At 34.8% G+C, this 25,867-nt stretch overlaps 1 protein-coding gene across 1 annotated transcript; it reads right to left on the bottom strand.

Moving 5' to 3' along the window:
- Nucleotides 1-1,557: 1,557 nt before the first annotated feature.
- On the bottom strand, nucleotides 1,558-25,867 carry LOC106669404 (ras-like GTP-binding protein RhoL). The gene is made up of 5 exons (XM_014398870.2): nucleotides 25,691-25,867; nucleotides 2,899-3,032; nucleotides 2,719-2,833; nucleotides 1,890-2,007; nucleotides 1,558-1,829 (listed from the first exon to the last, which is right to left on the bottom strand). Exons 1-5 carry the CDS (start codon nucleotides 25,691-25,693, stop codon nucleotides 1,627-1,629), a joined length of 573 nt encoding a protein of 190 aa, XP_014254356.1. The 5' UTR covers nucleotides 25,694-25,867; the 3' UTR covers nucleotides 1,558-1,626.

Below are 25,867 nucleotides of genomic sequence, written 5' to 3'. Positions count from 1 at the left end.
AATATCGTTTTTGTTTCCCTTTATTCCCACATGGCCGGGATCCAGCAAAGGGTTAATGTTATTATCTTACTACTCTAGCATGAAACTATTCATATATTTTTTGTAAGTACATATATGTTTTCGAGTATGGGTCTTGTAAACCTTCTAGGGCCACTAGAAGTATGGGTGGGTCTTGTAAATCTTGTTGTACTGCTAGACTATCAGAAAAAATTAGAACTTTTTCATGTTCCAGGCAGTAGAAAGGTAACACAAAGCTAGCACTATAGTACATTATAAATGCTGCATTAGGGCCTGATAGAATCCAAGAAACCTAAACCCACCCTAGCTAGTAGATAGACTACCTCCCTCTATTTATTTAAATAAATATCCTTATTTATTGGCTTTCATGCTTATATCCACTGTTCAATGTGGCCTCTGAAAATTTCATAGATGTGAAACAGCCCTTCACAAAATCTCATGTTTGTGCCTAGGCTGATTTATATAAGCTCAAATCCACACATGCTTATATACTCATGTACATAGTTGAGCCTATCACAAAAATTGCTTCAAAATTAATTAATATGTGAAATTAATAATCAGCGGGGCCTCCTTTATTTTTGAGTACTTCATGATGTTAGTTTTTCATTTTTTTAGTTACACCAGAACCGAGAGTTTTCCAATTTACAAAGTGTTCCTTCCTTTGCAGCATTCATGACCATGGATAACCCACTTTTTTTCCAATGAGAATTCCAGACTCTCTTGTCAGCCAATTATAATTAGGGGCGGAGAAATTACATATTATTTATTAGCGTCAGCATTAATGTAAGCGCAATTCCTCTGCAAGAAGTTTTTATAGATAAAAATATTAGCTTATAGGTAAAAAAAAAGTTCAAATCTAATATTTTTGGCATGTATATAAAATATAAAAATAAAAATAAAGATACTTGAAAAAAGTTATTCAGATATCGTGAGATGCGGTCTCACGATATCTGAATAACTATCGATTAACGGTCACTAATCTCTACACATACTTGAAAAACTTGTTCTTTACACAGAACAAAAAAAAATAAAAATAAGAAAAACAACTGTGACAAAAAGATTTATTTTTGAAACATAATAATATAAAATACAAAAAAAACTCTTTGGTATTGGCACTAATATGATATCCCCCATTGCAATTATCCATAACAAATATTTCAATTTCACATGGGTTGTGATGCAGGCCAATTGTTTATACAAACATAGAATATCTTAAGTTGAAGGGAAATATGTACATTAAAATTTACAAACAAAAAGGAAAAAATATATAAGAACTTATATAAAACTTATACACACATATGATTTATCTCTGATAGTATGCTCTTTATTGTTTTCTAATATTGCTACGATGTAAACTCAAAAAGTGCAAAATGAAAATAATTCAACACAGATTAAAAATACAGAACAAGTATCTTCGGGTTGAATTTTAATTTTAATAACTTATTTTCAACAAGTATAAATATTAACAAATGCATGGCACTTAAATAAATAGAAAAATTACAACTCGCATACTTTTCATTAAAAAGTATTATTTTTCACTCTCAAAGTATCATTAAAAAAACCTTGTTTTTAACATATATTTTTCTCTTTCGTACAGAGAAAGTAGATTTAGATAATTGGGCATCCCCTGTGTTTTTTTCTCGGATGTTTTATACATGCTCTGACTGCCTCAGTGAAAATCTCCGACAGGCCTTCTACCTTCAACGCCGAGCATTCCATGTATTTGAAAGCTTTGATTTTTTTCTTCATCTTTTTACCATCAGCGGGCATCAAAGCATCTTCGTTCGTCTCCCTCAAATCAATTTTTGTTGCTAAAACGTAAAACAATATTGTTTAATGTGAAATTGGAGAAAAATGATTAAAATCCTTACCAACAATGATTATAGGCACATTGGGGCAAAATTGTTTCAACTCGGGGTACCATTTACTGTAAATGTTATCATAAGAGGCCCTAGTACCAACGGAGAAACACAGCAAGAAACAGTCAGTCTAAAAAAAAATTACAAATAATTTTGAAATGAAAAATAAATTTTATTTTGGAACTTAGTCTTTTTAAATAATTAATTATAATTACAATGTACGTACAAGGATTCAAGCCTGATAAGGCTGTACAAAAATACATAAAAATTAAAATCTAAAATAAAATTTAAAAGAAATGTTAAGAATCTTCAGTGCTCAGAGGACTTAAACATGGAAAGGGATAGGCTTGGCAAATAGAGTGAGGAAGGGAATTACCTTAGGTTGGAGGTACAGATGGTATACAGTTAAACACAATATATCTTTGCTTTGGAGATAGAGGTTAGAACAGCTGGTATGAGTTTGACAAGAATGTACAGAGGATCTAAAAGTGAGGAGATCATAAATGTTGGGAGAGTAATGGGAATATATTATCTTATAGAGGAAGGAGCCAAGGAAATATTGGCTGCAGTAGAAAGGGTAGAACCGCTACTTGGTATACAGGGACTTAGGTAGCCGAAGATAAAATGTAAAAAACAATTCATTAGACTTTCAAGCTTTTCAAGCTCCCAGTGTATCAAAGAACTGTAGAATAAGGGAGGAAATTTGGAGTATACATGTATTAAATGTGAGAAGGTGGCTGGGATTGACTGATAAAAGGTGGAAAAGCAGCAGCAGAAAATCAGGGAAATATAGGGTTTAATTATTTAAAAAAAAATCCTAGGCGTGAATAACAATAATTACATTTGGGTATGTAAGTGGTCGCAGTCTTTCATAGTCTTCTTGTCCAGCAGTGTCCCAGAGTGTCGTATCATATTCTTGCCCATCCACTGTCATACTAGTCGCATAGTTATCAAATCTGGAAGAAAAATAGAATTAGCACAATGAATCAATGTGGTGCTAAATAAATAAAAGTGTGCTTACACTGTAGGCACGTATTCTGTTGGGAAACGTTGGGTGGTGTATGTGATGAGAAGGCATGTTTTTCCTACCATGCCATCACCTACTGCAGTGATCTTAAGGGGTAGTTTATTCGTTATCTCCACTTTGTCTTTCACCTGAAAAAGCAAAATGAAATGTGTATGTGTATATGTATGCTTATTTATATTAATATATTAAAAAACGCCCCTAATTATAAATAAGTAAACAAATAAACGAAGTGAAGAAATTTGGGAGAAATGATTTGTAGAAATTTCCAATCCTGTACAATCTTTTATTTCAGATTTTGTACTTTTGCAAAATCATATATGAAATTGTTAGCCTTTTTTTCCTTTAATTTAAGCATGGTTAGATTGAATTTATGGCAGAAGGTTAATTTATTAAACATGATATTCAAGAAATATTAATTCCCTCTCATGAATTTGAGGAAGAAAGGAAGATCCCCACTACGAGCAGAACGCTCCCACCATTACAAATGCCACTTTTATTTAAATTACTCAATCAAAGGAGGAAATCTCATGATATGTATATTATCCAGTATTATTTTTTTATTGATCTATTATTATTACTCTATTATTTTGTATGTGTGTCATTTAATCCATGAAGTAAGGCCGTTTGAGGTCACAAATGGTTCTAATTCTGAAAAGAGCCCGCATTTTGGACCTGATATTGCCTACTAGTTGCTTTCCAGGATCACCAACTCTTTATGACCAATGAATTCGGCCTATTCGATGCCTAAATATTAATGATTTTCAAATCTAAATTTAAATGATTATAAGTACAGTTCTGATACAATTTACAAAACTAAAATTACCCCATTCTGCTCATGAAATATAAGTATAACTCCAAAATATATATTATTTGATTTTTTTTACAATAGAACGAAAAGTGAAAACTAGGCTAAAGACAAAATAATTCTGCAATCAACCGGATGTGTTATTTAGATCGTTAAGTAAGGCGTTTGAGGTTTAAAAAGCCAACCTTTTTTTCCCACCAATGGCACACATGTCACCAATACCATGCTGTACAAGCGGAACTCCTTTTTCCTTTGGGAGGGTACAAGTCGTGGGATTCGGTTTAATACAGAAGCCGATAGCGTTGTAAAAATAAATAACAATAGTGACAAAACACAGCATTTCAGAATAATCTAATGTAACGGAAGTTGTACAGGAAATGCGTCGGCGAGTGGAGATTGAATAATAATAATAATTAAAAATAAAAATTTACTCCTGCTATCAATTCCAATTATTTCGACAGAACTGGAATAAATTTAATTGACTCGGTTACATTGGAGTCAATTGGATTATACGAGACAGGCGCGTGAAGGAGGCAATAAGAACGAGAAAGGTCCGATCAAACTCAGAATCAAATTGAGTGTTTTCCTTGTTTTTTAAGTTGGAAAGTGTCAAGGACTAAAAACAACATCCATTCCAGTTATGAGATCACCGTTCGCCGGGAGCATATGGCTCTATTTGCGTAACGGTCCGTGCCTATTGTTCTAAAAAGGGGGAAAAATTAACTTAATTTAAACTTTCAATGTGGGAAAATGGTATGGAAACTACGTATTTTGAAATTTTCAGGATTTGTTTATTAATAATTAAACTTGAAATTTACGATTCACTGCCAGACAGTTAAGAACAAAAAGCATGGCGTGTTTGAATGTTGGATGCCAATGACTGCTTAAAACTAAATGCGTTTCTGACAAAAGCTTGATTTTTATTTTTTCTCCGGTCAATTTCTTGTTTTGCGTGGGTGGAAAACCATGGTCACGACTTTGCAACATTCCGTTTCATTTAATACATTTTTAAATACACCCAATATACAACTGATGAGAAATTGTTTAAAGGAATTTAAGCTAGGATTTATTTTTTTAAATATACTTTTGTCTTTCTACAATCCCCTTGTTCTCCGTTGTAAAGACATATTTACCCATTTATGCAAACTTTGGTGTCAGTCTCCTCCCTTCATAGGTGATATAAAAAGCGAGAATCGACGGGTCAGGAAGACCAGGGCGGAATCTCTTTTATTTATTTAGTAGAAGAGATAAAATGATCCAAGAAGAATGGCATACGAATGTGTTAACCAATTTTTACAAACTTTGGTGCTAGTCTCTCTCGCTACTTAGGTGACATAAAAAGCGAAAAACGGCGGGACAGGAAGTCCTGGGCTGCATTTCTTTAGAAAATAGATAAAATGCTCCAAGAAGAATGGCATACGAATGGGTTAACCAATTTGTACAAACTTTGGTGCTTGTCTCTCTCGCTACTTAGATGACATAAAAAGCGAAAAACGGCGGGACAGGAAGGCCAGAGCTGAATTTCTTTAGAAAAGAGATAAAATGCTCCAAGAAGAATGTGTTAACCAATTCGTACAAACTTTGGTGCTAGTCTCTCTCGCTACTTAGGTGACATAAAAAGCGAAAAACGGCGGGACAGGAAGTCCAGAGCTGAATTTCTTTAGAAAAGAGATAAAATGCTCCAAGAAGAATGGCATACGAATGTTTAACTAATTTTTACAAACTTTGGTGCTAAGCTCCCTCGCTACTTAGGTGACATAAAGAGCGAAAAACGACGGGACAGGAAGACCATGGCTGAATTTCTTTAGAAAACAAAATGCTCCAAGAAGAATGGTATACAAATGTGTTAACCAATTTTTACAAACTTTGGTGCTAAGCTCCCTCGCTACTTAGGTGACATAAAGAGCGAAAAACGACGGGACAGGAAGTTCAGGGCTGAATTTCTTTAGAAAAGAAAATGCTCCAAGAAGAATGGTATACGAATATGTTAACCAATTTGTACAAACTTTGGTGCTAGTCTCTCTCGCTACTTCGGTGGCATAAAAAGCGAAAAACGACGGGACAGGAAGACCAGGGCTGAATTTCTTTAGAAAAGAGATAAAATCCTCCAAGAAGGATGGCGTACGAATTTGTTTACTATTTGTACAAACGTTGGTTTGGTACCAATATTCTCGCTAATTTAGAGACAAATCAACGAAAAATGAAAAATAATACGAATTAAGAGTAAAACAAGAACTGATGGACCAGGAAAATTAGGTTTCGTTATGCAAAAGTGACAAAATGCACCTAGGAGAATAGCATAAGAAATTTCTTTGCCCATTCGTGCAAACTTTGGTACCTCGCTACTTATATGACAAGGATATGATACGTAATACAAATGAAGAATAAAAAAGCTAAAATTGACGGACCAGCGAGGGGGCGAAAGACAAAATGTTCTTAGGATAATGACATAAGAATGTTTTTACCCATTTATATAAACGTTGGTGCCATTTAAAAAAATATTTTTGTTCTTCTACAACCTCTTTAATCTCTGTCGTAAAGACTGTAAGCTGTCCAAAGAGAACCAGGTCGTCTTTTGTTTGCACTTTGGGACAAAACGGATCTTAAGAACTTTCATAATAATGCCTGAGAATCCCTGTTTAATCGAGGCGAACGATCCTACCAGAGCGAACAATTCTTTCAAAATCGATCATAGTTCAGCAAAAAACCATTCTACAAAAATTAATTAGTCCTGTATTTTTTAATTGCAGATGAGTTTGTCGAAACAAGTTGCCTGGCTTACACATTTAATGCTTTGCTATCGTCTTAAATTAAAGGAAAAAGCGTATGGAATTAAAACTAAGTCTATGCTAATTGCTCTGTAATTAACATTGTGCGAGTGGATAGTAAGAAATCTGAACTAGCAGATCGGAATTATTAAGGTGTACCTAGCTGGGGAAAACGTGGGCCGAAAACGTGGGTATTAAGCTAGATTGTAATTGTTCTTCATTAGTGTACACTTTCTGGACCGCTTGTTCTAGCTGTCAGTAAAATCTTGTTTAACGATGCTTCAGGTTTGTTGCACTGAAACCAAACTTCACATATATAGAACCTTCTTACCCTTAAAAAAATAGTGTATGTATTTCCTGTGGTGAAGCTCAACCTTTTTGGAATATGCCTCAGGACGAAATTGTCTTTTGAATACTAAGAGCCTGGATGACAATGGGTAGCGCATCGGGAATTTATGTAAATCCAGCACCCGGGCTAAATGTTGTAATTGGCCTCTTATTCTTTTCACCGATTCAGTACAATGACATCGTACAAGCTCCCGGTCGAAAATAAAAAATAAAAATTACGCAATAAAAATAAATAATATTTGTTGTTTTACAAGATGTTCCCGCCATCAAGATACACCAACTCTGGTTTGTTGTAGGGCCTAGATGATTTTTAATTGCTTTCCCTAAATAACTTATCTTGAGGGGAACTTGTTATCCTGAAGTTATCAGAAGGGTTTAATGTAATCTTTAAAAAGCAGGGGGAAACGACTTCCGAGTCTTTTGTATCAAGGCGGGTCAACTTTTCATGGAATATAATCATATCTACGAAAAAATAAAGCTAAATATGTTTTAACATTAGAAACTTTGTCAGTCTACTACTTTAAGTGAGGAAATAGAAAATCAATTAAGTTTCGAATACGTACTGATATTACAATTATCCCACCAAAAAGTAATTGCTGAAAATAAAGTATGGCTTGTATTTTTATTAATTTGCAAATAAAACTGGCTTGTACATCTGAATCTTGTATCAGATAAGCAAAATTATTTACGACACTTTATGATTAGATTGAAAAGGTAAACTTTACTCGATAATTTACGGAATATAAAAATTTGCTTACCCATTTGTACACAAACTTAACTTTCTGCCAATTGTCTCATTACTTAGGTAACAAGAAAAAGCCAAAGAAACAGTAAAAAATAATACGATTAAAGAATAAAAATGGAGAACTGTCGGGCAAGGAAGATCACAGGCAAATTCTTTATTTAAAAAAATGTTCCTGCAGGAATGGCCTAAGAAATCTATTTACTAGTTTGTATACATTGATCAAGTTTTGATAAAGTAAAAACATAAAAAGCAAGAATCAATATCAGACAAACTTGAAAGATCACGGGCAAATCTTTTAATAAAAAATAAATATAAATAAATAAACTACTCCTAGGAGAATGGCGTAAATTTTTGAACCCTTTTGTACAACTGAGATGCCTTTATCCTACTTAAGTGACAAACCCAAAAATACAGGGTGAATTGCTACTCGTGCTACAAACTTCTCCAGTAGATTCTTCACCCTAAAATGAACAAAAAAGTTCATATTGTCCATGGTCCGATTCTCAACCATTTCAGAGTAATTTCGCTTTTTATCGATTTTGAAAGATATCACGTCCTGGCGTCGGAAAATCGTGATATCTTTTAATCTAAACATTTCTCTGAAAATCTAATAGCACCGTTGAAATTCCCGTTAATTTTTCAATAAGAAGATGACGGTGGCAAAATGTTTGGGCTAATTTTTTGTGTTTTATTTCAGCCAGAACTACAAAAAGAGTGGAAAATTGTGTAAATCGGAAAGTGTATAAAGTAATCCAGAGTTTCTAATTTTAGTCTCAGAAGGCAGCAAATTTGAGGAAAACTACCTGATTTAATAACGCTTCCAACGCACTCGTCATTTTCTTATTTAGTGGTTGTGAGACCAAGATGTTGATGACAAAAAGAGAAAAAATGGTGGTTCAAGGATTGCTAATGTTTGAGAGTGACTTGCTACTCGTGCTACAAACTTCACCAGTAGATTCTTGACCCTAAAATGAACAAAAAAGTTCATATTGACCATGGTCCGATTCTCAACCATTTCAGAGTAATTTCGCTTTTTATCGATTTTGAAAGATATCACGTCCTGGCGTCGGAAAATCGTGATATCTTTTAATCTAAACATTTCTCTTAAAATCTATAAGCACCGTTGAAATCCCCGTTAATTTTTCAATAAGAAGATGAAGGTGGCAAAACGTTTGGGTCTTTCTTCCTTGACCTTCTAGCTGTTTGTAAACTTCTTAAGCATTACATACTAAATGGGCATTAAATTAAATTAAAAAATTTCAATGGAATTATGATTTTGATTCTCTCTAAAAATTAACGGGGATTTCAACGGTGCTTATAGATTTTAAGAGAAATGTTTAGATTAAAAGATATCACGATTTTCCGACGCCAGGACGTGATATCTTTCAAAATCGATAAAAAGCGAAATTACTCTGAAATGGTTGAGAATCGGACCATGGACAATATGAACTTTTTTGTTCATTTTAGGGTGAAGAATCTACTGGAGAAGTTTGTAGCACGAGTAGCAATTCACCCTGTATAATGCAAATAAAAGTAAAAGGTATAATCGACGAGCCAGGAAAATCAGGGGCGTATTTTTTGACTGTAAAAGACAAAGTGCTCCTAGAAGAATGTCATAATTATTGTTTTAATAATTTCTCTAAACTTCAGAGTCAGTTATGTTGTTACATGTGTGACAAGCTTCAGAAATAACAAATAGAACGAATATAAAGTTACAATAAACGGACCAGGAAGATAAAGGACCGGGGAAATATTTTTCAACAAAAGAGACAAAATCCTAGGAAGATGGCATAAGAAATTAGTTTACTGATTTGTATAAACTTTGGTTCCAGTTGTCAGGCTACAAATGTGACGAGCTTCAAAATAGAAAAAGGATGAATAAAAAATGAAAAAAGAACCAGTGGAAATAATTTAGTAATTAAAAATCCTCCATCCTGGGAGGATGGAATAACAAATTTGTTTACCCATTTGATAAAGAATCTCAATTTTTCTAAAACCTACTCACACCACCGCACCTCACGATCTCCAAATAATCATTGGCTAACGGTCACTAAATACCACACATTTTTATTTTACTCTCTATAAATGAAAAATTCTTTATACTAATCGCTTACCTATTTATATAAGCTTTGGTGCCAATCATCTCGCTACATGTGTGAGAATCTTAAGAAGTAATGAAAAAAACGTATGAACAATCATTTTTAAATCCTAGAAACATTGGTCAACCATCTTGGATGTCAAGCGACACAAATTTATATGCAGCTTTTCAAGTCGCGTTACTTGTCAAGCTAGTGCGACAGAAAGTTATAAGCGGCCCCATATCTTTTGCGATTTAGTGTAACAGCGCCAAGATAAATATCCATCTCATAAAAAGACAAAAATATTACAAATTGTTATTTTACTTTCTATTAATAAAAAATTCTTCAGCTAATCGTGCGTTTTGGTTAATGAAAAATTCTTTGTTTTCTGTTAACAGTAGCAGGCATCAATCAGATCAAACTAGCTGTATCGTCTGTAACCGGTCAGAAGCCACAGCGAAAACGGGCGGACCAAGACTAGAACAGTGATGCTTTCAATTGTTTAGAAACTGACTTTCCAATAAAAGGCGTGGGTGTTGTTTTCTGATCAGAGTGGCATCCGGTTATGTAAAACCCTTCTCAGTGGGCACGTGTCAATTTGCATTAGATGATTACAGCATGACACTTCATTGAAGGGTTGACATTCGTTTACATACATCGTTAAATTAGGGATGGTTGTTAAAATTAATTTTTGAGGGAGAGAGGGGAGATGTAAAAGTTCACTTTTGGATAAAATGTCCGATTGTAGGTCAATTAGAGCAAAAGAGCCGCGATATCTGAACAAGTTGTGATATCTCCATCGTTCTGTTTACCTTCCGATATAGTGGCCTTGTGTGTATTTAAAAAGAAGAAGAAGAAAAAACAACATTTTTCAGTTTTAAATTGAGCTCACGTGCTTCGAACTTGCGTACTTGCTGTCAATTGCCCCGTGTGAATCGGGCACCTAATGCCCATCGGTTTCACCATTGTTCCGCGTTCTCAGATGGATCCGTAGACGTGAAACGGCGCTCCAATTGTAATTAGTTCGCCCCGCTGACCGCGAACGGCCCTTTTTGAACAACAAAATGCCGAAAATTTATTTAATTTATTTCCAACTTATTGTTAGATGTTTTAGCTGATCTAGTTAAAGAGAAAATAAGAGAGGAAAATCTGAAACAACCGATCAGTATTGTCGATAGTCGATGTTTTGCAATCGGTAAATAAAATAATGTTTTTCAAAACCCAATATTAATTATAAAAAAAGAATAGATTGTTATTAATTAATGTTAATAGATTTGTTTTCGTCCTTCGATTTATTTTATTTTTTATAGTTTTACTAGGACAAACAGCGAAATTAGACGGACCCTACAACCAATTCATAACAGCAGACTACTACAACTAACGAAAATTTATTAAATCTTACTACAATTTCTCATCCTTTAGACATTTTTTTAAAAATATTTATGTCGCGTATTTTACATTCACAGAAAGTAAAATGTACAATAATGATGTTAAGTTATTATAGTTTAATTTGTCTAATCATTTTGTAATTATTTTCAATTAAAGTTATTTAAAATTTTTCAGAAAACAACAAACATAATTTCTCTCTTTCTCTGATTCTAAATCTATTTATATCTACGTACCTATCTCTATGTATCTGCTTCTCTCCCTACATATTTTTCTCTATTTTCCATTCACGTACTTCTCACTCACTCTCATTTCTTATTCTCTATTCTTCTCTCTGTCCCTCTGTCTATTTCATCTCTCTATCAATCTATCCATCTATATCATTCTCCACTCTCTTTCATTAATTTATCTTTCCTATCCTTCTGTTTTTTCATTAGGTTATTATAGTTTAACTTGTCTAATAATTTTGTAACTACTTTTAGTTCAAGTTATTTCAACTTTTTGAGAGAAAAAAATATAATTTCTCTCTCTTTTTCACTTACACTATATATCTATCTTTATATATGTACCTATCTTTCTCTTTCTCTTTCTCTTTCTCTCTCTCTCTCTCTCTTTTTCTCTCTCTTACCCCCTTAATTTCTTTTAATATTACACTGTCATCTCCCTTCCATCTCTCTTTCCCACACACATTTTCTTTTTTATTTATCTTTATTTATCAATTAGAGCATTATGACAGGTTTTATTATTAAACACGTTGCAAAAAAATGTAATCGTTCACGTTTAATGTGTGAGTTTTTGTGCAATCCATCCTCCAGTTTGGAATCAAACTTTTTATTGTTCATTTTATCGGCGCAATTAGTTTATAATACGATTGTTTTTAATGTGTCATCAAATTCAAAGATTATTTCCAGGGAATTTTGTCTTTTGCAATCTTTCACATGTACTCTTTGAAAATATTTAATTAATAACTAATTCTTTATACTTTATCTTATCTTAACGCTATACTTTAGATAATGAAATTGCGAACACTGTCTATTTTTTATTGTAGATTTTTTTTGTTAGTGATGTTCTAAAGCTCGCTAACAATACAGCCGCACTTAATCGACTTTTTCAAATTGGTCTAATTGTTCCACGACCTATTGTTTCGTGTGTAATGTCGTTATCCGGCGGCCTTTGAGACAAATCTTCCAGTTTCAGGTCATCGGTCCGCCTTGCCTCCCCGGAAATTTCTCCACGTTGTGATTCAACAAAATGCTGACATTTGACTCATCCGTGAGTCACGCAGGGACTTCGAAATTGATGCAGCGAGAGTGCAAAGGGACTTCTGTGATGGGTTTTCACATAAATTTTCATAAAAATACAAATATTTTATTTTTGTTTATCAAACCACCCAACCACCTTTGTCCTGATTAAAAGAGTTTGGGAAGTTAGTTAATTATTTTATTTATTTATTACTAATTTTGACACACTACTCGTAATTGGGCGAAAATATGGGTTAAAAATTCCTTCTTTTTCTCTTGAAAAATATCCAATATACCAGAAATTAATAAGTATTTTTGCACGGTAAAATTGCAATAAACTGAAAAAGTTTTCCTTAAAATAAAGTTTCTATGATTCATTTACAATTTTTTTAATGATCGGTCACTGATGATAATCTGAAATGTCCAAGCGCGTCAGTAGGACTTTCCCACCGTCACCAACAAAATGTGAGACACCCTCCGACAGTATTTCTTATCAGAAATGGACCGCTTATTTTGACAATTTGAAAACGAATCACAGAGAGAAACGAACTATCTTAAATTTCTATGGCTGAACTGGCCTGAAATTTAAGTATCGAGTCGTCTAGCAAACTTAAGTCTTTCTAAGTACGAATGTTCGTACACGTGTACGACTAACAATACGAAGTTATTTGAGGAATTACATTCTCTGCGATATTTTGCTTTCCTGAAAAACATCACTTTGTCTAAACCTCACACCTTTGGTACATGTACGAAGAGAATAAACCATATCCTGCTTAGGTGATGATAATTATGATTAGGAGAAGAATAATACTAGGAAACGATGGTTTGGTATTCCCCGAGTACTGCAACCTTTTGGCTTATTGGATTTTTTCTATTCCTTAGTTCAATTCAATTGACACGATCCTTCTTTTAATAAGTAGTAGGCCACTGACTCATTCCTGAAGATCAACGAAGATAGGACCAATTTTTTCCACATCAATGCATAATCTACAAACAGGGTCACCTTTGAATATACCCTTGTGTAGGTCTCCCAGATGGCACTGACTGGATATCCCTAGTTATGGTGAGGGTCCTTGAACCTGTTCAACCTTACTAAGTGTGGCACCTCCGGAATTCGTCCAAACCTTATCTGGAATTTTGTAAAGAAGTTTTTCATTTTGTTTTCTTTAGATTTATCCTGAGATGAAAGAGTCTATGTTTTTGTTCTAACTATCCCAAGTATAGTTCAGGGCCAAATATGGTTTATGAAATAAACATTACCATACTTACTCTTAACTTATTACTCTTAATTATTACTTACTTATTTCTTTCCTTCGCGGTTTAAATGTTCGATAAAGTCTGGCTAATACAGCCAACTACTCAATCGAATTCTACATTGCAGACAGGCACTTCCGAATTAATCAAGAAGAGGCCTATTCGGAACACAACCGATCCAAGCTGGAGTGCAGCAAGACAATGTGCCTTGTCCTACGTCAGCTCTCCACTAGCGATCAACCAGAAAACGAAGAAAACACGCAACGTATGCTAATGATACAGCAATTATGGTGGTTGAGAAAAGCAATGCTTAATCGACTCATAAGTTGAACAGTGTTGAAATTCCATACGCCAACGAGGCAAAGCACCTTGGTCATTGGGTACATGCTTGAGATGGAAAACATACGTCAACAAAAGAATGAAAAACTGGCCATCAAATTACGGAAAATGAACTAGTTGATGGGTAGAAATTCTCCATTGTCCACTGAGTGTAAGCTTTTACTCAAGCCTATGTGGATTTATGGCATCCTGCTTTGGTCCTGTGCCAGTAAAACCAACCGCCAACCTTCAGATTCCAGATTTCAGAATGGAGTAATAAAAAGCATGGTCAATTCACCTTGATAAGAACTTCCACCGTGACCTGCAAATGGAAACAGAAGAGGAAGCAATCTATAAAGCAGCGTTAGCCCATCAAAGGTGGATCTCTTTCAGAATAGGCGGTTTGGTTGTTTCAAGTAAGTTGTCTCTCGGCGGCAAAGGAGCACTTATTGTGCACCTATTGGATTATTGTGCTCTTCTGCAAGAAGAGAGGCAAAAAAGGAGGAAACCCAGTCAATGGACTGTTCTACCTTGAAACTTGTAATTGCGACTCTTTCTATGGTGAACTCCGCGATATGGTACATAAAGTGTGAGGAGTATAGACAAAATTAAAAGGAGAGAAGCTTGGAAGGATGTGGCATGGCAGTAGTTTAAAGAACCCGTTTCCTGATTTTGTATCAACTACCCACACTTTTCTTCCAGTGGGTTTCCTCCTTTTTTTGCTTGTTCTTGCACAAGAGCAAGCATACGAAGTTGCCTGGTGTGAAACCGGCCAAGAAAAGCCTTCACATGGCAGTCAACTAGTTGAGAGACAACAAAGCAACTGAATCGTCCAAACCGTCTCATCTTAAAGAGATTAGAGGGAACGTCAACGCAGAAGCAGACTACCTGTTAGACGTCGAACACCTGACAGGCGACTCAACTCGGCACGCCACGTGCTTAAATCACAACAGCAGTGATATGGTGAAAGTGTGATTTAGGTGTGCAAAACATGCATATAAGTTTAATTATCTATGGTGTTTATTAGAAAGTTGTAAATAAAATCTACCATTTAGGATTAGAAACAGCATAAATGTTTGCTTAAATTTATGTTGATTGGTAAACAAACCGTAGAAACTATTCGTTTGTTAAAGCTGGTCACCCGTCAGCCTTGTTAAGATTTTTCTTTCTGCTTGATTAAACTTGGCGAACCACCTTGGCACACCTACTCCCATCATTCGCCAAATAGCCTATGCGTTTTTTCTAAAATCTAAGCACGATTGAACCGTAAAAATTGAGTTAAAATTATCATAAAAATGTATCGAAATTGATAAACAGTGGCGTAAGAGAAAAAATAATGACAATTTTTTATCGAATAATTTTTATATGATAAGCCGTTTCAATTCAGAGTATTCAATTGTAATTTAACGGGAAAACGGAATTTGCGTCCTTATTTACGACTGTTTTTCAAGGCGTGACCCAACTTCGTAATTCCGTCCTTGGGGTGTTCGACACGGTTTCTGAAGGTGAAAACTCATCGGGCTTTACTTGAACTTTAAATAGAGACGGATCGGCTGGATTCGTAACAGTCATTATACGGTTCGAAGAAGAAGGAAGAAAAACTTGAAATTATACTTATCCAAGGGAGAAGAAGACCGTGAATTACAATGAAAGTCAAGATCAACCGTTCTCAGGGTGGGGTCATTGGGCGAGTAGCTGCTCAAGATTTTTGATTTCGTCATTGTTTAAATAAATATCCAGTAAATGCCAAACAACGTCCAAAACACGGATAAATACACATTTATTCCATTGACGTTTCAAGATAATTATCCTGCCAGTCTACTGACATACATTCACAATTCTCTCATTTGGCGATTCTTACGCTAGACTTGTAATAATAATAATAAGAATGTAGAAAGTTTAGGGGCCGATAAGCAGCTGAGGTCAACGCCGACTCTCTGTGTGTTTCTTTTACTGGCCTTTCACAGCAGCCTACAGTCATTTCAGCGTCTCGATCTATTACTAACTTTCTGTTTTCATACGAAATATCGGGATCTTGGATGTCTGGATGAAGAGACAAATTCAATTATTATTCTAAGCTTTCGACCTATTTTAATGTCATCGACAGGACAAAACAATCTTAACTGTCTAAAAATTGACTTAATTAAGTTTTTAATAGACGATTTCAAATTTCTTTGAAGAATGTCTCAGCTGTCAATGAGTTACAGTTCTTGGCAATATTGATTGATTCGTTCTTCAAAGAAATTTGAAATAGTCTAATATAAACTTAATTTTGTCCATTTGTAAACATATTTAAGATTGATGACCTTAAAATGTGTCGAAACCATGGAAGTAACACAACTGAATTTGTTTCTTCATCCTGACCGTACCAAGATCCAAGAGTGGTCGATACATCTAACTCTTAAAACAGAAACTTTTTATTAAAACTAGGTCGATTTTCCAAAATGCTTGCTTCTCATTTGTATTTCAGATTTTAAGCTACAGAATAGACGTAAAACATACGTCATCATCCTATACAAACATAGAAGTCTGGTCACATTCGCTCCCCCAGAGTACTCGATATTCCTCGGGGCGGGGCCAAAACCCATTCTTGCTCATAATTCACTTTTACTCTCCAGACGTCACACTTTACCCTTGAGTACTCGATAATCTTCTGACGGGGTTAAGCAACCCCTTCCTTTCACGCTAATAAATTACATTCATTTCAAAAAATTAACATAAACAAACTATATTTTTAAGTATAATTGAGGTTCTAGTGGTTCAATTCATTAGAGTTCTAGTGGGTTAGACATCACAACAGCACTAGGTAGTTAAGCGATAAACTATGAAAAATCTAAGAAAAAAAGTAGATAAGTAAATAAAGAATCACACAACTGCGGCATTGAGAGCGTGTTAATTGTACCTACCGCACGTCCGACTGGAGATATCTCATTTTACAGTTGGGAACATAATATTCTTCAGTTTTCCACGGGTTCTGCTTACTTACTTTCGGTACCACACGAGAAAGTCTCAACCGGAGAAAGCTAGTTAACAATCGGAGCCGAAGCATCCTGTTTGTTTTAAACCTTTTTCTTTTTCATAACGGCAGAGTATTATTGCGGTATTAGCATGAAGGAAAATAGATCAGTTTATTTCCTGTTCGTTAGTCAGGCGCAATTTACGATAACGTTTTTTAAAAAGAACGTCACAATTGTTGACCAGGTCTGTTGTTCCGCCGCAACGATGATATTTTGACATTTTATCTCTTGCCATCGTGAGAATCGAAAGAGAAAGTGTTTATCAATCACGAGCAAAGCGAATGTCAGTACGCTTACAAAACACCTCCTTGGATAGTACAATCCAAAAGAGATCAGCATTTTAAAAATAAGCTCTAAATCGTTGGTTCTACACCCAATAAAAATTTGGGAAAACTATGCCAATGAGTGCAACTTGTATATTGCCAGGCGAATTTCGCTTATAGACGATTAGTCATTTGCATTGCTCACATAGTATTTATTGAGCTACCTTTTTTGGTATATCTCTAAATAGGATAGGCCACGTTTGTTCCAAATGATCCAGTTTTCCTTTTAGTTTCCGAATCGGAATTGCCGAAAATCTTATTCCTCTCACCGAAGGTGGTTTGAATCGAAATATCCTCACGTCGAGATCTTGGATATGTTCAATCGTTCATTAAACCCTTTCCTTTCCTCTGCTTTCCACTCGTCACTCATTATCTCTCACTCACTCTCATCTCTCTCTGTTTACTACTTTCTCTCCTCTCTTTCATCTCTTATCAATGTTTTCCCTTTCCTTTACTCCTCACTCATTATTATCTCTCTCTCTCTTTCATCTTTCTTTTTGTTTACCTCGCCTTCTCGATTTGTTTTAACTTTTTTCCTCTCCTATGCTCTCCACTCCACCTCTCTCTCTCTCTCTCTCTCTCTCTCTCTCTCTCTCTCTCTCTCTCTTTTTTCTCTTTAGTTCCCCTCACAGTAGATGCAAGAGAGGTCCATGAGACCTATTCTGCGAGCCTTCATAAAACACTCTCTGTATCTATCTATCTATCTATNTACCTCGCCTTCTCGATTTGTTTTAACTTTTTTCCTCTCCTAGCTTTCTCTCTCTCTCTCTCTCTCTCTCTCTCTCTCTCTCTCTCTCTCTCTCTCTCTCTCTCTCTCTCTCGTTTTCTCTACACTCTTTCTCTTCCTCACCTTCGTATCGTTTTTGGCTTTACGTTTCTTTCCTATCCTCTGCACTCTCTCACTCTCTTTTTTAACCTTTTTTTAACCTCTTTTTACCTTTCAGACTTTCCTCTCTTCTGCTCTCTACTCCTCAGTCTTTCTCGTACTCGTTTTCTCTCTCACTATCTCTCTCTCTCCACTCTTTCTCTTTCTATACTTCGTATCGTTTTTTGCTTTATGTTTCCTTTCGTACCCTCTACACTCTCTCTTTCTCTTTTTAAACCTCTGTTTTACCTTTCCTCTCCTCTCCGCTGCTCCTGTCTTTCTCGTGCTCGCTTCTCTCTCACTATTTTCTTGCTATGCTAACTTATGCTATACTATTTATAAAATGTCAAATAGTTAATGTTTAGTGAAATGGTGAATAGTTTCTTCAGGTTAATCCTAGGTCTCAATTTATCTCTAGCTTTGAAGAATATCCGATATGTTTTGACAAGGCCATTGAAGTTGTTCGATAATTTCATGTAATAAAACAATCAAAAAAAGTAAAACCATCGTTAAAGTAAGGGTGTATTAAGGACTATTAATTTGAATCGGACACGAACTATGCCTGCATGTCTTAAGTAGGTGACGTTCATTAAGGAATGGTTCACGTCCTCTTAAAAGGCTTTAACTGGACATTTCCCGTCGTGGGAGGAAACAGGGCTCAATTAGAGACCTATGGGGCAAATGTTAAGTGCTTACAATTCCAGCAAGGGCTAATGCACTTTTCACTTTGAGTGCACAAAGTACTTCGTTGAAAATTTCTTTAAGTTCGACTGGGTTTTTTTCTAATAGTGCGGGTACGACTGATTTCAAAGGTAAAACGACGTAATAAACGTTTATCTTAATATTCAAACCATGGTTAAATTATGATTTTCATGGTGACAAAGACATCTGTCACAGCTTTTTATAAAATTCAGGTAGGTATACTTCTGGTAAAGAACTACCATTGAACCTACCTTAATGTTTCTTTAAGTGTACGTTTGTATCTATTAAAACTTAAGTTAATTGTACGGAAAATAACGGACAAATTTAATCGCCTCCAAAGGATGTTCAAGTTAAAACGTCACAGAAAAAAAATGAATTGTCGAAGAATTGAACGAACGATTTCACTTTTCAATCTATGCTTGACGCGGGTATTTAAATCGGCGAGGTTTCACCCATTAAGTTTCGCTTCAATATTTTTAATTACAGAAACCCGGGTCAATTTTTATGAAACTAGACAGGTACTTTCGTAGAACAGTGACTTATTCCGAACCTCCCATAAATTTAGTTCCGTTTGATTTTTACAATTTTGCAAAGTTTTTATTTTAATGTATGTAGATAAATATCTTGGCGTTGGCAATTTGCCTCACCCTGCTTATATCCTGACGTCACATTCTGAAAATTCAACCCTAACAGTAGGATTCCATTGTATACATGCCATGTTTATTCATTATTATTCTATTACTTTAATTGCTTTGATCAGCAAGAATAAATCATTATGCTTAACACCGGACAAATTCACAGGAATGAAACGGACAGATTCTTGCCTCGCCCTGCTTATAACCTTGACTTCACACCGAGTAAAAACCTGTAAAGTTTTTGCCATTAGGTTATAAGCCAAGTTAGTTTATAAGCCACAATCAACACCAACAGAACAAACTCGCAGCAATAGTGACCTTTTCAACTCTAAACAATATGATTTCATAGTTTTTTTTTTTTAAATTATTTTTATTACTTTAACTGCTTAGATCAAAAGGAATAAAGCACTGTAGCTTTCATTGCACAGGACAAATTGAAAGGAATGAAAAGTCGGTTTCTTGCCTCGTCTTGTTTATAATCCTGACTACGTATAACTAAAAAATCGTATCAACCCGAAGCAGCAGGCTTTATAAGCCACGACTAACCAGAATCTCACACAACATGGACAAAATCGCATGGGTCGACTTCTTGCCTCACCCTACTTACACCCCTGCTTTGATTCATTGCCATCTGACTTTTTTGGACACATCCTGACAGCCCACTTGATTTCAAAGACGGTATTGATAAAACTAGATGATTTCAAATTAACATGCGAATTAATATCTTTCACTGTTAATCTTGGTTCGCCTAATCTCGCTTGTTCTATTCATTTCACCTCACGTGGTCTGTCCACGGTGTTTTCATCGTACCTTATATATCCTTAAAAAATAGTGAGTACTTTGAACCAAATGTACTTTAATCTGTCTAGAAAAAATCCCGACATATAGCACATCCCATTTATATGTTACACAAAAAAAAAAAAGGACTCGATAAGACCAAAAATCACAGAGCAGCCACCGAATAGATCAAGCTTAAATATTATTGTCTTCAGTATGGCTTCTTATCCAATTTAGATATCCTTTTTTTATCCGGGGAAAAAGTGCTGTTCTGGATATTCCCCTGGAATGCTGGTATCGTATCGCACGATTTGCAGATGGGGAAAAAATCGCTTCAGTTTCAGCGATAGTCCGTGAAAATGGCAACACAGCTAAAAACAAGCGGTGTGACTGATCAGTCAATTATCTAGACTTTTATTTACGTCATTGGTCGATTTCTTGAAAAATTACGCAGCCATTATTGATTTTCTGAGTAAAAAATCTTTTACAATTTAAATAACCCGAAGCGACACGTTTCGGATATCGGCCCATCTTGCCATTTGGTGAAATTGCCATGCCCCGGTCATCCGGTCAGGTCGGCGGCCTTCGTGCAGCCTACTTGGAAAGCCGAAGAGGATTTGGATCCGAGCTGTCTTCTCGGGCAAGGTGAAAGCCGTGTACCGAGGCGAACGGGCTTTTTTTTCTGAAGCGGTAAACTCCTGCCGGAAGGACATTCGAGCCTTCAAATCAAACAGGAAAGGGCGACAATAGATAGGATGTTGATCACCTTAACCATGCTGGCAACCGGACCATCTGCCTGTGACGAACGGAAGCGGGCCTACGGGAAATAGACTTGTTTAACCTAGTTCTCAACAGATAAATAAATATTTGCCCTTTTTTTGGAGGAAAAAACTTCACGGTAAAATCTTAATCTATGCTTTAAAATTGGGCTAGAAATGTCACTCTTCCTCAACAAACCATTGGCGTTTTTTCTTTCTCTCAGCATAGTTTAAAAATCATAAACAAAACTTTGCATATTGAAGAACCTGTCTTTTGACTAAAATAATACCTGACATATTTTAAAAAATTGGTAATTAAGAAAACAAAAACAGACTAGACACACAACATTCATAGCAAACAATCAATATAAAACTAGAATATTAAAAGAATGATTTCAACCTCATAACACCTTGTTCATTGCAAAAGATTATTTTATTTACAATTATTTAAAAACTATTCATTGTTTCTCTCTCTCTCTCTCTCTCTCTCTCTCTCTCTCTCTCTCTCTCTCTCTCGTAAAAAAATTATATATCTTTAAAAATTAAAGACTTACAAATCTATTCCGTAGCAACCTTTTTATACAAAATACTATCGTACAAACTAAAAACCCCTCCTACAAGTTTCATAATTTTAAATTTCAACGCAATATCCGTAACCAAAACAATACCAAAACAGTTAATTACTAATTTATCTACCAAACCACACAAAAAATACACTTAGCAATTCATTCAAAATAGAAGTTTCAAAATTCTTTAACTCAATACCAAAACATATATTTCAAATAAAAAGCATAAAATCATTCAAAGTTAAACTTAAAGAATGCTTATTAAATAAATATGTTGAATATAATACTACAGACCATCATTTACCATATGTAATAAAATACAATAATGTTACCCAGTTAACATCACATCATATACTTACATACTTTGATTTATTACTTTTATTATTATATTTTTTATTGTATACTTTTACATTAACTTGTAAAACGTTAATAATTATTTTATTAGTATTTTATATCATTTTTAAATAGTAAAATTTGTTCCAATTCTAGAAGATTCTAATCTAGTTTGTAAGAATCAAGAAAAATCTATATCTAATTTTGTTACTCAACGATAATGCTCTGTATAAAAATATAACTTATAAGTTCAACTTACTCTTACTTTATTCATTTACTTTATTGTTGATTTTACAATAATTTGTTATTTCTATTTTATGTCTGTTGCGTCTACAAATGCACGTTAAGAGTAAAAAAGGTCCTAGAGACCTAACTTTTGCGTGTATTTTAATAAATAAATCGTTAATCAATCAATCAATCAATCTCTCTCTCTCTCTTCCTCTCTGTCTCCCTCACCCTCTCTCTCTATCTCTCTTCCTATCTATTTGCGAGAGAGAGAGAGAGAGAGAGAGAGAGAGAGAGAGAGAGAGAGAGAGAGTGTGTGTGTGTGTGTGTGTGTAGAGGGTAGGAAAGGAAACATAAAGCAAAAAACGATACGAAGGATAGAAAGAGAAAGAGTGGAGAGAGAGAGAGAGAGAGAGAGAGAGAGAGAAAACGAGTACGAGAAAGACTGAGGAGTAGAGAGCAGAAGTGAGGAAAGTCTAAAAGGTAAAAAAAGGTTAAAAAAGAGAGCGAGAGAGTGCAGAGGATAGGAAAGGAAACGTAAAGCAAAAACGGTACGAAGGTGAGGAAGAGAAAGATTGTAGAGAAAGAGAAAGAGAGAGAGAGAGAGAGAGAGAGAGAGAGAGAGAGAGAGAGAGAGAGAGAGTGATAGTGAGAGAGAAAGCGAGTACAAGAACGAGTGAGGAGTAGAGGGCAGAGGGGAGGAAAGGAACGTAAAACAGAAGTTAAAGAGAAAAAGAGAGAGAGCTAAAGGGTAAGAGAACGAGAGATCTATAAACAGAGACAAGAAAGAGAAGAGGTGAAGAATGAATGAGAAAGAAGTAAACGGAAGAAAAATCGATGGACAGAGGACCCTACAAACAGAAACTGGAAAGGTTATGAATGAATGAGAGTGAGAGCGAAATTGAGAAAGCGACAAAATATTGCCAGAATGTTTTAATCAGTCTTTGAAATATGTAGTTACAACTTGTTTAAAAATAATTAAAATTTTATATTATGATTAAAATTAAATAAAGATACACAAGGTTATAAATCAATAAAATTTTATTTGGTAAAAAAATGTATCGTTCTCTTAACAAAGTTGAAAGCATATCACAAACAGAAACGAGGTCTTAAATTTCTTTCGCTTAACGAGCCTGACAGCCAAGTATCGAGACGTACAAACCCAAGCTTTTGTCAATAAGTAAAAAAAACACTTGTGAACGATACGACCGATATCTGAGATTGATATACCGCTGATTATATTTTATTGTCGACTTAAGTAGGCCTTCTTGAACAATTTTTGTCCTTCCAGGAGAAAAAAAATATGACAAATCTCCTCCGACGATCAATCGTCCAAATCAAAATTTTGTTTCAAATAAAAATGTTAGAATTCCAGAATAAACACCTCTTTAGGTTAAATCAATATTATCTCAATACAAACCTCCTTCCATCATTTAAAAAGTTATTTTTATAACACAATACATCTGTTGATATGCCTAGACTGGCTTTGGCTCGTTCAATCCAGTCAATACGCGATAAATTGGGCAAAGAAAAGCAATTTTTATTTTTCTATGACGTACGTCGTAGCCCGTACATTGTATATAATAGTTAATTTTTTTTTTTTTTTGTACATTTTATGACCTGTACGCAACCTGAACAAAGGCATAAAAATGACCGAAGTCTTGCTCTTTTTGATTCCTTCGCTCTTCCATAATTTTTATAAAAATATATATTTTATGATTTGTAATCTCACGCCCGACGATGTTCTTAATTTTTATCATTATGGCGAAGAACATTAACCATCGTATAAAAACACGCATACCGTTCAAAAAAATTGTACATCGCCTTAGTAATTTGTTTAATGGCCTTCCTAGTAATTGAGACACTCAAGCGCAATAGTCTAAACTAATGGATAATTTAAGTACAAGTTAAAAAAAACAATGCGTGTATGTCATGGCAACTTGGTTATTAAGAGCCATAGATTAATTACGAATAATTTTTATGTAAATAAATTTGAATTAGCTGTATTAACACCAAAGATGACATAACAAAATTCGTTTTTTTTTTCTTTTTAATTTATTCCTTTTATCAGTAGCTGTCGTAATGAGCCAAGCGCTAAAAGGTTTTTCTAGTATGTATGAGCATAGTAAAAAGGCGGAAAAACTACGACCGCCGGGGGCTTAGTGCAGGCAGGAAGACCGGGACTTCCGACAGGAAATGGCCGCATGTCGACAATAAAGGGCAGAAAAAAAGCGGCAGACGGTAGATCACGGCTTTACCAGTTTATACAAAATCTTGTCGTATTACTACCAGAAATCATATGGGAAATGGCGAGACGACACGGACCTCATTTTTGCCAAAGAGTGAAAACCTAGCTGTTATCAGTGTGGTGACTCAGCGTTTTAGCACGATATCTGGAGGATTTTACTCTAGATTTTTCAATTGAGATTTCTTTAATTACATTTTCTTTTTTTAATTTTAAACCGCCCTTTCCCAGGACAAAAAAAGTCGAAATTAATTGATGTTACCCTCTTCACTCCTGCATAATAAAATCTTTTGAAAAAAAAAAAAAACCCTAATCACAAGGCTTTTAATTTGACTTTGACGCACTGAAGATGGCGAAACGCTTTGGACAGACCACCCCCCAGCGAGGAAAGGCAGTTCATAATGATCAGTAACGACCAAATTTCACGTTCGTCACCCCGCAGACACACGGATTTAAAAAAAAAAACACATGCAATAACACTTGCCCTCCACGCAGCGAGACCATACGGACCAGAGCTGGCGGTTTTGCGGCGCGATTTCAATAATTGCACGTTTGACTCGTAGATTTTTTTTAAATACCACTTTCGTGTTTATCCGAGCTTTCTCTCCACTTATATGATCATGATCATATCTAGTACGTACCTGTCACAGGTCGGTTGTTTTGTTATAGTATCATGGCGAATGTATATTTTTGACATATTTTTTTCTTAATAAACTCAGAAAGGATTTAATATAAATTTGAACAAGACTATTTTTCTTGTGGCTAATGTTTTTACAATTATGTTGAAATAAAAATAACTGACATTGTACTTTAATTTGGGTTTTATATTTCCGTTGGTATTTATTCTCGACAGACCAACGAGCGTGAAAACGAACAGAAAGTAGTTAACCAAACGATGCCAAGGGCGGACTATCGCGAAAAAACCAGCGAGAACCTACGAACCATCATTTAAAACAACCGGACGATTAAAATTTACGGGAAAGCAAATAAATTCTTTAAAGTAGCAGACTTGAAGATTACAATTAATCTTTGTCATTGCACAATTATCTTTATGCCGTATTTGAAATTCTGAACTGGCAATGAGTAATAACACGTTTTTAAGGGCGAGACATCATAAAATTATTGAGTAATTTCACTACGGAGATTAAGATCATCATCATCATCAACAAGTTTGTTCACAAAAAAAATGATTCGCTACTTAAAAATAATTTTTATGCTTGGCAAATTTTTAACACAGTGAAAAATAAATGCGATTGATATAAAGCAAAACTAAATATAAAAATTACCAAAATAACATAATATATTCTATAATTCTTATATGTTTAGGGGTCATAATTGAATATTCTATTAGTTTTGCAATAATAAAAAAATAATAATAAAAAATTGTCAGTCCTCACCATATCTGTAATATTTTATTTTCTTGAACAAATTCTCCTGAGATCTTGATCACTTTCACTTACACAATGTTTCAACACTGAAGGAAATTTTTTAAAAAATTGTTTTTATAGAAATTTTCAAAGAGGATGACTAAGCCCGCGTGCTCTTAAGACGAACCAGTGACTGATTAATTTAAA

This window comes from Cimex lectularius, unplaced genomic scaffold (assembly GCF_000648675.2).
Source record: "Cimex lectularius strain Harlan isolate CLEC.00 unplaced genomic scaffold, Clec_2.1 scaffold198, whole genome shotgun sequence".
In the NCBI taxonomy this organism is placed as follows: domain Eukaryota; kingdom Metazoa; phylum Arthropoda; class Insecta; order Hemiptera; family Cimicidae; genus Cimex; species Cimex lectularius.
This window is presented reverse-complemented; position numbering and strand designations above follow the sequence as displayed.